Consider the following 13023-nt stretch of genomic DNA (forward strand, 5'->3'; position numbering starts at 1 on the left):
CAGTCAGGGCAGGGCGGCGACTGCCGGGAACGGGTCCCCAGCCGCTCCAGGGAAAAAGGCCGCGGGGCCGCCCCGCCCCCACCGCCGAGCGGGCTCCGAGACGCGCACGGCTGCCGGGTTTGGCGGCGCCTGCGCGTCCAGCCCGCCCCGCCCCGGGACGGGGCTCGGGGGACGCGGGGGGCGCGGGGCGCAGGGGCCGGGACCCGCCGAGCGAGACCATTTCCCGGCACCGACGCCCGCGCCTCGCCCCGCCCGGCGGGAGGTTCGGCCGGCTTCCCGGGGCGCTCGGCGCCTCCCGCACCGCCCCGATGACGACGGCGACGGTGGCGCCTGTTTACGCCGGGAGCTCGCACGCCCCCCCGCGCGCCGCCGCCCCGCCGGCCCCGCCGCAACGAGCCGCCTGCGAGCCGGCCGGCCGCCGCCATGGGGAACGGGATGAACAAGGTAACGCGCCTCGCGCCCCGCCGCCCCCGCCCGCGCCCGGCCGCCCGCGCGGCTCGTGGCCCGGCGAGCCTGCCCTTTAAAAGCGTCGGCACTTGCTGCGCCGAGATCGCAGCTGAGCTCCGAATGTCTGCGGTTTCCTTTTCCCCTCCCCTTCGCTCCCGGCATCCCCACCCACGTGGTTCGTGAGCTGGCGTGGACGGGTGTCCCCTGTAATTTCCTCTTTCGCCCCGGTCGGTGTGTGCCTGCGCACGGACCCGCGTCTCCCGTGGGCAGGGAAGTTGACGGAGGCCTGAGTCCTGAGCTGTTTTTAAATAACTGGGGGTGAGAGAACAGACTCAGAGTTGAGTTATCCCAGGTTATGTGGCTTCTGCCTCAGGGACAAGCTGTTGGCTGGTGGCTCCCGCTGCGTGTAACTCCTGTCCCTGGCCGACCCCCACCGTCTGCTGTTCTCCAGCTTCCCTGCACCCTTTCCCAGCTGGCGCGGCCTGCGCCCTTCCTGGCGAGGGAGGATCCCAGATTCCAGCTCCTGCCCTCGAGAGTGGCCTGGGTGATTCGTGGCAACCACAAGGTTAAGGGTTTTGTGATTTGGTAGTTGCTGGTTTAAAGGAAAGACTTAATGAGACTTTGAAAAACTTTCAAGGCAGACAAGTACCTCTTTACAGGTCTTTTAAATGGTCGGGGATCAGATTGTCTCTGGCTTTCTGCTTCTCTCTCCCCGTTGTATCCCACCCACCCACATCTGCACATAAATTCGGCTGCCAAGTTTGGTGGCTATAACAGTGTGGCATTCTCTCTTCCGTCTGTCTCAGCGTTGGGTCCCCAGTGCTTTGGTTCCTTCAGCTTGAGCGTTGGAAGTGGGGATTCAGGGTAGGGAAGGAAAAGTGCAGCGGGGGAATCCTGTGTACCTATGTGACTCCTTTTACCGGCCCATGTCTTGTACATTGTGTCCTGGAGACACAGGTTATGAAAGAACCGTTGTGTTTGGGGGCCTGCATATCACTCACTGAGCTTATTTAGTAACCAGAATTTCATTACTTTTTTTCTTTTTGACCAGTGATTAAGTTTGGAAACAGACTCCCTCTCTTGGATAAACACTTGCATTATGTTCCTGTTAGCATTAGAATCCATCAGCACCACGAGCCTTCTGCTTTTTAAATTAAAACAGAGCAATAAAGATGTCCATCACCAGTCTGGGGACACCGTTTGCCTTTCCCCTATCGGGCCATGCCTTAGCTTTCCATTGGTTTCTATAGTTTTTCCCACTTGAGTTGTTCACTCTGCACCTCTTTCAGCATTTAATTTGTAGTATTCGTATACTATAATTTTAAAAATATATTTGGGAATACAAATGATTGCCTAAGGGATCAAAATCAATTTCATGTTTTCCAATAAAAGCAATAATATTCATATCATGCTTTTTACCTTTCAAAGTGAGTAATAAATTTCTTGACTATTTTAGTATCATAATTATCTTGTATTAAAAATAGACACAGTGTCTCCAGAGTAGAAATGGAGACACATATGTACAGACTTAGAGACGTCATTAATTTGTAATAACACTTTTATTGTGTACTGACTGCGCCAGCTTGTTGTGCTAGTTGGGAGCAGTGTATGGGGCGGGCGTATGGTGGTGAATGACACAAGGGTCTTCAGAGAACCCACTGAAGAAACTAGTGTTTATCCAATAGAAATACAACATGAGCAACTAGCCACATTTTAAGTGCTCAGTAGCCACTGTGTTGCACAACACAGGTCACGTGTGTGTGTGTTTGTGAGAGAGAGAGAGAGAGAGGGAGAGAGAGAGAGAGAGAGAGAGAACACAAACATAGGGCAGGGAGGGGCAGAGGGTCCAGAGGATAAGATTCAGGCAGTTTCAGCAGAGTGATGGAAGTATTCATAAAAGACATGATGAAAGCAATCTAGAAGGGGCATTCAGTCCAGGCAACGGATCCTACTGGAGTGAACATGTTTAGTCTGAGACCAGGAGGAATTACCCAAAATTATAATACAAGGTTAGTAAGTGGCAAAGTAGATTGCTAAGAGCCAGTAGCTAAGAGCCTTAACTAGAACTTTTTTCCGTGTGTAACTGTGTAACTTGGAACAAGACTTCATACTTTCCTCATCTTTAAAAAAGAAAAGAATTGTTGATTTGCAGAATCAGTGGAAGGTGCTAACCACAGAAATGCTTTTCTAAGAATATTTATAAATAAAAACATACAATGCCTTTGGAACTAAAAACGTAACTTGGAAAATGTGTGCCCTGAGGTTACTGGGACAAGATTTCTTTCTAATCTCATACAAATTGGTTATCCTTGGCAAAAGAAAATTTATGAACTTAACAATACAGACTCCATTCTGACTGCTTTGAGGATAGCAGCTTTTATTTATATTTTATGTCCTCACGGTGGATCTTCTTCTCAACATGTCCCAGTCTCCTATTTGGCAGAATGCTAAGCCCATCTCAGGCGTACACAGTGTGTCATACAAGGATGCAATGGAAAGAACCTTCTATATTCTGGACGAGTAAAGATGACGAGGAAATAGAGAATGCAGGACAGAAGTTGCGAGCTATTATTTTTTGAGCCTCATATCATGTGCCTGCTTTTTGTAAAATCTAAGCCTCACTTCGGCCCAATGGGGTCAGGCTGTCTTCTCTTCGTACAGACTGGGAGATGGAGACTCAGAGAGGTTAGGTGGCATGGCGAAGGTCCTAACACTAGGAATGGCAGAGCTGGGTTTGGACTCCAGTTGCCATTGATTTTGAAGATAGTAGAAGTCTTTCCTTTGAGCTAGGATGTTAATTCATCCCAAGTAAATTCTAAAGTCCCTAAAAAATAACCTGCAAAGCTCCCCATAGTTTCAGATTAATTGTAAAATAGGCAAATAGGTTCTCTCTTTCTTCATATTCAACATTGATAAAGAAGGGGTCAAGGCAGGCAGCTAAACTATCTTTTCATTGATTTTGTGCAATTCCCCCATAGCTGCCTTGAGATGCCCAAAGAGCTTATGGTGTGCCGGCCCTGCCTTGAGTGCTTCACCATGTAGAGTAACTCGTGCGCTCCTCGCCATGACCTGTGAAGTGAGTGCTGTTGTTCTCATGCCTGTTTTACAGGTGATGTGCACAGAGGTTAAGGGGCCTGTGCAAGGTCACCCAGCTGGTCTGGCTCAGAGCCACCATGCAGAGTGCCTCACTGTGCTGCTGAGAGATAAGCCTAGCCAATGTGTCTGGTAAGACTAGGTTAAATTAACAGGCTGTTGTATGCAGATGTCATGCTTCTGTGGAGCCTTTGAAAACTTCTGATTGACTCAAAGTTCTCTCAAGAGTCTAAAACTCCCACATTTTTAGGGAGAGGGCCTATAAACAAAACTCCTGTCCTCACGGTCATCTTATTAGTCTTAAGTACTACAATACCCTCATTAAAAACAAAACAAAAAACTAGTCACTCTAGCCAAGAGTCACGTAGGAGCAAGTGACCCCAAATGCTTCTCATGTACAAATCTATCTTGATAAGCTAAAAACCGGCCAAAGCCTTGCCATCCTAGAGCAGGATGTGAGGGCCCTCTGGCTCTGACCTCTCGCCGTTCACTGACTGCCAGGGTTGGTTCAGCTCATCGAGCACCTAGCTGCCTGGTCTTGTGGCTTCCTCCTTCCTCCCTGCTCTGTGTCCTCTGCAAGCATCCTGCCAGGTGGGGACAGCTGCCGTCCCAGTGTTCCGTGGGGTGCTTTCTCATGGTGCTGGGAGGCAGACACGTCAGTTGGCACATACTTCTCCTGAGAAGCCCGCTGCTGCTAAGGGGGGAGGCTATCAAAAAGCCTGATGTGGGGCATCCCTGCTACCCTGCCACCTCATGGGTGTGATCTTGAACAAGTCACGTAATGTTGCTGAGCTTCATTTTCTCTCTCTTTTCTTGGATTCAGAAATGTTTAGAACTAAATGACCTTCAGTGGTTAGCTAATCCAGTCTCCTTTTTGGCTGTAAAATTAGTGTAATGATACCTTCCCCAATTACTATTCAGGTTCTTGGGAGAAGAAAATGAAAATTTATTAGAAGACATTTTTCTAAACTGTGAAGTGTGAATATACTCTGCTACTAGTGTTCTTGGATTTGTCTCATCAGTTGGAGCAGTGTTGACATCTGCCTTGGATTTGGCTGGCACCTATTTTAGGATGGTTCTTTCCTCCTTAGGAAGATGAGGGAATGCAGCTGAGAAACAACTACAGTTCAGGGGGAACAGTCCCCACTCGGCATAGACCAGGATTCCTCAGCTTATGCACTGTTGGCGTTTTGGGCTGTACAGTTGTGGCAACTTCCCTGTGCATTATGAGTTTAGCAACATCCCAGGCCTTTGCCCAACAGATGTCAGTAGTGTCTCCTCCGCACATTGTGACAACCAAAAATGTCCCTGAACTTTGACAGATAACCCCTTGGGGGAAAAATCATCCCCAGCTGAGAACCACTGGTCTTGGGTTCTTCATCTCAGAGTCTCCCAAGGCCTGTGTGATCGGGACATGGATAGTTATCAGAAGGAGGCACAGGGCTTAAGAAGCTGAGAAGCACTGTTTCAGTATGCGAAGGGGCTGGAAGGGCAGGCAGCTTTGTGCTGTTAAATGCTGCTGTCTCTACTTGGCAGCAGGTGACTTAGCTGCCCTCATAATTCATTCCTCTGTCCATTTACCTGGTCATCCAATTACAGTATTGAACACCTGCTATTGTTAAAGCACTGTGTTCGATCTTGTAGTGGGTCATAAATTTGAAAGACATAAAGTCCCTGACACCCAAATTAGTCCCAGGCAGCTTACAGAAAAGCCCCTGCAGGGGGTGAACACACAGCCGCAGCTGCGGGACTGACGGACAGACGGCTGCACGCTGGTGGGCTGTGTCCTCCCTCCTCTACGCCACTCTCTCAGGGTTTTCTCTTTTCTCCTTTCAGTGATACATGTTTATTTCACACCGGAAGAACACATGTTCATGGTGTCATTCTAAGGGCACACAAGAGTGTTCTCAGATTCTTACCTTTTTAAATGCAAACTGGTTAAGTGCATGACCAAATGGCATTAAGAAAGTATCTGTGACATTTAACCCTTCTGGGAATTCACCAGAGTTTCCTTTCATCCCGGGTTTGAAACCCAGAAAGTCCTTTCTGACCTAGAAAGAATCAGATTCCACCCTCTGGCCACACACAGGGCCTTGGGGCACTGCCAGGCCAGGCGTTTGTCTCTTCAGTCTGTTTGGGTGGGGTTCTTAGATTCCACAGCATCCTGAAGTACTAAGAGGAATGTTTACAAAATAAACTCAAACCATTTCCTCCCTTAGAAGCAGTATTCTTTTGTGCTTAAGTGCATTTTTGTGGCCAAGGGTTTGTTTTTTTGCGTTCCTGTGTAGCCAGAGTTAGCACGGTATAACTTGTGAGTGGGAAGGACAGTGACCAAGAGGAGCCATGGACCACAGAGAATCTTTAGTGTGGTCTCCAAGGATTTCTGCGGAAGGATTCTGCCTTCATTTCTGTGCTCAGTCTTGTTAACAGAAATCTTTCTGGCCGGCAGAGTGCCGGGGACCATCTTCCTCTGTGGTGGGTGGTGGGTGCTGTCTGGTCACCGTGGTCACTGATTCCCTCCTACTGTGCCCAACCACAGGGCCAGGTTTTGAGACACTTCAGGGAACAAGCAGATAGCACTCCTGCTTCAAGGTCAGTCAGAAAGCAAATAAAACCATTTTTGGTACTGATAAATGAAGAAAATAAAACGGGGTGATATGAGGGTGCCTGGGAATTTGGTGGTGAGAAGAGACCTCTCTAGAAACGCCACCTGTGGGAGACCTGAGGACCAGGAGCCAGCAGGTGAACGTGGGAAGAGCATCCCCAGCAGCAAGACAGAACCCTAGTTTCAGAGGCCCAGAGGTGATTAGTGCCGGTTCTGTGCTGCTGCTTTTAGGGCAATAGAATATTCCCAAGTTGCGTTTACAAACTTTTTTTCCTAACCTCTCCTGGCTTCCTGCCAGAGCAGATTTCACTCCTGCCTTATTCCTCTCTGTGGACAGACCGGTCAGCCAGGTCCCAGGTGAGCACTTGTTCTTCCCTATCTCCTGTGAAAACCATCTCTCTGCCAGAAAATTATCCTATTTTATTTTATTTTCTCTTTCCTGTACTCAGCAATTACCAGCAACAATAACATCACCAAAGTAGATGGGTCAGAATTTTTGAGTTTCAAGTTTGAATTATGAAGCTGGCTGGTGTGGAAGTTTAAATATTCGTGGATTTTTCATTTGTTTTTCTTGAAACCAGCCCTCCTTAATCTCATTTTGTGATTCCACGTGGGAGAGAATCCCACACTGATACAGAGGCGGGGCTGAGCGGTCTGCTTTCTGGTTCCAGCCCTTGGAACTTTACGCCAATCTCCTGGTTTGGAAAAGGAGGTTAAAAGTTGACTGACAACTCTGTCCTCTTTCTACATCACTTACAGGTATTTAAAATGCATGTAAAAATACACACCTTACATTCCTTTTAGTAAGTTGCCTTGTTAGGTCTGCTGTCTTTGCCGTGGGTGGCTGCTCTGACCCGGCGCCAGCCCCTGCCTTGGTGTTGCCTGCACCGTCCGGCATGGAAACTGCTGGGGCGGGGAGGGCCGGTGTTTGATCCATCTGGCAAAGGCTGCTTCAGGCTTTCCCCACCATTGATTTTTATCTCTCCTTTCCTCTCACTCTGTTCACGTTGTCTATTTGTTCATTCATTCATTGAAGAAGGATTTGAGTACCTACCCAAGGGAGAACCAATCACGTTTAGAAAAAATATATTTACAGATAGGAAGCAGGCAGCAGAGAGAGGTCACAGAGGTGCGTGGGCCACAGCCCACAGGTGTGTTTTATTTGTCAATCACAGTATTTAAGTTATTTCTAAAAATGTAGTTGGCAGTATTTGAAAATTGCAGTTTCCTATAAAACCTGGATGCTAGAACTTGGGGAGCCGGCCTGCGTCTCTGCACAGCCACGTAGGCTGGCTGTGCTGTGGGAACCTCTGCAGACACGAGTGGGGCTGGAGAGGTCACTCAGGGTGGGGCTGAGGCAGGCTCACTCCTGGGACGTCTCACCTGCCAAGGCGTAGAAAGTGGGTCTTGTGCTGAACCGTATGGGGGGGCGGTTAAGATGAGTCACATGATCAGCTTGCACCTTGAGGCAGTTCGGGGAATCCCTGGGAGGGACCCAGGGACACTTCTGGAGTCAGGAGCTCAGGCTGCAGCAGTGATCCAGAGGGGAGGTGTAAGAAGTTGGGCAAAGGTGCTGCACTAAAGTCGGAAGAGAGCAAATAAATTGGGGAGCTATTGAGGAGCAGAAGCAAAGGCCAAATGAGGCACGATGGAGCCCAGAGGCGGGCGGGGGCTGGGGGTCTCCTGTCAGCATGCCCTCCAGGTGGTTCCTGGTTGGGCTTTCCCAGCAGGACAGGTAGGTCTTGTTGGCAGAGACAGGGCAGGGAGGGGCGTGCTGTTCCTGGGACTTGCCTCAGGTCTGTGCCGCCCTTCGTGGTGCCTGCATTTCTCCCCACGGAAGCCCGCATCAGGGTCCTTGGTTGTGGGCAGCAGAATCCAAACGTGGCTGCTTTAGCTGGAACAGGACACATGGCCAGGAAGGCTGGGGAGCCAGACTTGGGGGTTACCCGGCCAGGAAGAAAAATCCCATAACTGCTCAGGTGAGAGCATTTCTGGGGCTGCCCCAGGAAGCCAAGGCTGCGGCCAGTGGGTGCTAAATATGCCACCAGCCCCAGTGCCTCTGCTGCCAAAGAGGACACGCCGGGTTGTCTCTGGACCCTACCCTGCACCCGGGGTGGAGGCGTGTCACACACCCGTGCTGTAGCTGCCAGGGCTTCCTTGAGAGGGTATCTGGCGTTCGCTGCTTCTGTAGTGAGAGCTGGGCTCTGCCTCCCCAAGACTTCTGGGGGGAGCGGATTTCCCAAACCTAGGAAGAGGCTTCGGAGGCTGGGAAACCAATAAAATAAAATAAATGTCCATCAAGGGGTTCTCATTTTTTAGCATGCCCAAGGGATGAGGTACCCCAAGCAGTGAGGACCTCTTCTCTGTTTAGAAAAAACACTGGGAGCAAAGAAAGCTGATACTGCCAGGCAGGACCCAGAGGGGTGTTGGGAGAACAGGGATTACGTGGCTTGGCTGGAGGTTGGGGAGAAGTGGGGCGAGTCTGTGGGAGTAGGTGGGAATTGTGCTGTGGAAGCCACACGGAATGTTTAGTTGAAATGTTTGGCTTGCATTTCCTTAGGAAGGGGGTTGCCAGTGAACACTGTGATCTAGGAAATGACTCAGTAAGAATATGACTTAGAAAAGTAATTTGATGGGACAGAGAAATAAGTTCAGTGAACTGAGGTTCTGCACGGGCCAAGGAGGGAGGTGGGAGGCCTGCCAACCTGCTGCGGGGGGAGGTGCTGTGGGGGCAGGGGCTCCAGGTCTTTCACCCTGGGTGACTGGGAGAAGGTGGCACCATCAGGGGACAGGAGGAATTGACAGTGGGGTGGGAAGATAATGATCTGTTTTAGATAGTCCCACAGGGAGTTGAAGGCGGGCCTGAAGCTGAGTTGCAAAGGATGGATTTAGATGTCATGGTTCTGGAACATCAGAGCACAGAGATGATCTCTCATGCCCTGATTTTTTATTTTAAAAATAATATAAAATGTATTATTTAATAGTTTATGTTTAGTAGAGAAGGTAGTAGAAATACAAAGAAGAAACGCAAAAACAGGCCATAATCTTTTGCCTAAATTAAAGGTAACTTGCAGGAAGGCATGCTCACAACTGGAGCTTTCCAACCGTGTGGAAAAGCTCAGGAAAAATGCAGGTGTCCCCTCCCAGACCCACCCCGGGTACTGCGCGCACTGCTTTGCCCTGGCTTTCTTTTTTCTTTTCTTTTCTTTTTTTTTTTTTTGAGACAGAGTCTCGCTTTGTTGCCTAGGCTAGAGTGAGTGCCATGGCGTCAGCCTAGCTCACAGCAACCTCAAACTCCTGGGCTCAAGCGATCCTCCCGCCTTGGCCTCCCAGGTAGCTGGGACTACAGGCATGCGCCACCATGCCCGGCTAATTTTTTTTATATATATATTTTTAGTTGTCCAGATAATTTATTTCTATTTTTTTAGTAGAGACAGGGTCTCGCTCTTGCTCAGGCTGGTCTCGAACTCCTGACCTTGAGTGATCCACCCGCCTCGGCCTCCCAGAGTGCTAGGATTACAGGCGTGAGCCACCGCACCCGGCCATGGCTTTCTTTTTTCATGTCATTTTCAACATAGATTAAGTAAAAACACATAAGATCTTCTTTCTCACAGCCTCACACAGCTTAGACATCTCTGCATTATTTTGGTTCACAGCAGGTAACCTAGAGTCCTGAAAAATGTCCCGTGGTGCCGCATCACCAGCTCCCCCCACTGTGCTCCTGCTGCTCTCTGCCTCCCTGGGGTGCCTCTCCGCGGAGACTGGGCCCTGCCCTCTTTCCTCACTGTGGGCTGTTCCCTGCCTGTCCCTCCCTCTCTCCTGTTCCCACTTCTCTTGGACTGCAGGTCCCCTGAGTGTCACTGTACCCTAGAAGTCCTCTGTGGCCCCAGAGTGGTCAGGTCACCTGTGCGTTCCCTACCTGAGGAGCTCTGTGAGCGCAGGGCCCTGTCTCTCTCAGTCACACTTGTGCCCTGAGTGCCCGGCACAGGAACCTGGCAAGCACTGCCTGCCTGGCCGCTGTGACACATGCTGTGATTTGGGCAAACAAGCCTGCTCATGCTGTCATCCATTGTCACTGTCAACCGTAGAGATACGGAGCTGTTTGCAGCACTGCCGTAAAAGGAAAGTTATTCTGACACTTGTTCAGAATGGCAGAGAGACTGTATTCAAGGCTGTTGCACGGGGGAGACTGGCTTTGGCTCCCAGCACAGCAGGGGCGAGTGGGGGTGGAAGGCGACAGGCAGGGTGAGGGAGTGGGTGGGCAGTGGCAGGGGCACCTGGTGAGGTATCAAGGGTCAGGGAGGAGGGGCTTGGTGGGGTGTCCAGGACTGGGGGTCCTTGATAAACTGGCTTCATAGGCTCTGCTCACATTGTACTCTGTAGGCCAAGGACCAGGCCTCTACGAGAAAAGGACTCAAAGGAGCCTCAGTGTGGCCAAGGAGGGTGTCCTGGTAACTGTCGGCCAGAAGAGCCCTTGATGATTGTGCCCTTTAGTATCCAGTGCCATGCCCTGATGAAGACAGGACAGCCCCCGAAGCCTGGTAGAGGCTCTGTCCAGCAAGAGCTCCGTCGCCAAGATGAACCTGCACGGTTCTCATTAAAATGGGAATGGTGAAGTAGCTGCCCCACACCCTTCCTCCCAGGAGAACCCTAAAGGCTGAGTGCATTTCGAGAAAGATCTGTCAAGTGTTCTAGCTCCTTGGCAGAGAGCGTGGTGTTTTCCTCTGAGATAGTGTCTCATGTATTCCTGGTTACAGAGCTAACCCGCCTGCCGCCGTCTGTGGCTTCCGTCACGGACACACCTGACCTCTCCACACTAACTCTGCACTCCTGGGCATTGGGTCAGCCAACAGTCGCTCCTGGGACTTGCCTGTGGTCCTAGAGTAATTGACAATGCCTCTTTTCATTCTCCGAGTGTCCCAGTTTGGTCTATACATGATATGGCCTGTGGGCTTTAGTGTCCTTCCGTACCAAGGCTGTCCCTGGACCCAGTACCGCTGCCCTGACAGGCCACAGCAGATCCCCGCAGTGGCTGGACACAAGCCGCCGGGCTTTAGCAAGGCAGCCGTGGTCAGGGGGATGCTTGAAAAAAATCAGTCCTTGTGAGGGACGTTACTACGGGCTTCTTTCCACTCCGTGAGTGTGGACAAAAATAGGGGAGCTAAGAGGGTGAGGGTGGCACTGAAAGAAGGACATGGGCAGGACATTGAGTATCTGTCGTGAAGTGTTACCAAAACCCACCTGCTGTATGCGCTTGGCAAACATTGCGCTGAACACAGTGTTTTATGAGCGGCGCAGTGTCTGTATTCAGGTTTCAGAGTGTCTGTGCAAGCACAGGCAGGGCAGGGGTGGGCTTTGCAGTCTGCAGATCCTGGTGTGCTCATAAAAATACTGGGCCCAGTTCTTAGATCTGCTGAGTCATTCCATAGGGTATTGGGGGTCTCGCCAGAAATCTGTATTTCTAACAGATTCTGGGGTTCTGGTGGGTAGTCTGATTTTGATAACCACTGCTTTAGAAGAAGTAGACATTTTGATACAAATGTGTTCTCAATAATTTGCGTGTGTTTAGATGGCGGATGTATTCATGTAGCAGCTTAGCAGCTCTTCATTGCATGTCATCGTGGTCCGTGGAGCTGGGCTGCCTCGCCAATGACAGGATGTGTTTGTGCCCAAGGAGCTTTCCAGTCCGGCAGAGGGACAGGCCTTGCCTAGTCATGACCCTCTGACAGCGTCACTGCACAGGGGACAGGAGGGCTGTGGGTGCTGAGCCAGGGCCGACCCCAAACTCTAGGACAGGCCTCCCCAAGGCATGAGTCAGAGCCGGACCAAAGGGTGGGGCCTGGGCAGTGGGCACAGCGTGTTGAGAGCACGGCTGCTGGGCCATGGCGGGGGCGGCTGGGGCGTGGTGGACTGGACTCCAGGGCACCCTTGAGCACCAAAAGACCTGAAGCCAGGGAGGACATGGCGGGATCAGGTCCTGAATTCCGCGAGCAGATGGGCATCCACTTGCCGCATCCACAGTCCTTGTGGGTGGGCTTCCTGGTGGACGTGGGCAGTGCCAGCCTTGGACAGGGATGCCAAGCTCCCCTGCCCTCCGGACGTGCCTGGAAGTGGGAGTGGCTGGGATGCGCTGTGGGAGGCAGACCACGGGTGGGAGCCGCCATGCCTACCCCTGTCAAATGCTGTCCTCAGTCAGTGATGCTGTGTGTCTCTCCCCTAGATCCTGCCCGGCCTGTATATTGGCAACTTTAAAGGTGAGTTCTCTCTTTTTTATTATTGTAGTAAAATACACATAACATAAAATTTAACATCTTAACCATTTTTCAGTGCAGGAATCAATGGCATTAAGTAATTAGCATTGGTGTGCAGTTGTCACCACTGTCCATCTCCAGAACTTTCTCATCTTCCCCAGCTGAGACTCTGCCCCATTAGACACTGACTCCCCATCCCCCTCCCCCAGCCCCTGGCAGCCGCTTGACTTTGTGTCTCTGTGAATTCACCTGCCCTGGGTGCCCCGTGTGAGTGGACTCCTACAGTAATTGTCCTCTTGTGGTCGGCGTATTTCACTGAGCACAGTGTCCTTCAGGTTCATACATGTAGCGTGTGTCAGAATTTCTTTCCTTTGTAAAGCCAAATAATATTCCATTGTGTGGATTTACCATATTTTTTTTCCGTTCATCTGTCCGTGGACATTTGGGTTGTTTCCATCCAAGGTGCATTCACTTTTTAAAAGATAAGCTTTAGACTTCTCAGGTATGATTGGCAGGCAAGGTGTAGACTCAGTCTGCACACAGTCTGTTCTGGAAGCAGCCACCACTTGTGCCCAGGCCCTTGCTGGGCCCTTATTCTGGCTCCGGACACCTTGACCAAGGCCTGAC

At 50.8% G+C, this 13023-nt stretch overlaps 1 protein-coding gene across 5 annotated transcripts in view; it reads left to right on the plus strand.

Moving 5' to 3' along the window:
* Positions 1-236: 236 nt before the first annotated feature.
* DUSP22 (dual specificity phosphatase 22) overlaps positions 237-13023 on the plus strand; it is a 55357-nt gene continuing 42570 nt past the window's right edge. For 2 of the 5 annotated variants that reach the window (XM_045551552.1, XM_045551554.1), the window contains exons 1-2: positions 369-444; positions 12366-12399. In XM_045551552.1, coding sequence (XP_045407508.1) covers positions 424-444; positions 12366-12399 — 55 coding nt within the window. In that variant the 5' untranslated portion in view covers positions 369-423. Of the gene's footprint in view, positions 445-688; positions 766-12365; positions 12400-13023 lie in introns of those variants that run through there. The other 3 variants (XM_045551556.1, XM_045551555.1, XM_045551551.1) reach the window with 3 other exon arrangements.

Source organism: Lemur catta, chromosome 5 (genome assembly GCF_020740605.2).
Source record: "Lemur catta isolate mLemCat1 chromosome 5, mLemCat1.pri, whole genome shotgun sequence".
Lineage (NCBI taxonomy): Eukaryota > Metazoa > Chordata > Mammalia > Primates > Lemuridae > Lemur > Lemur catta.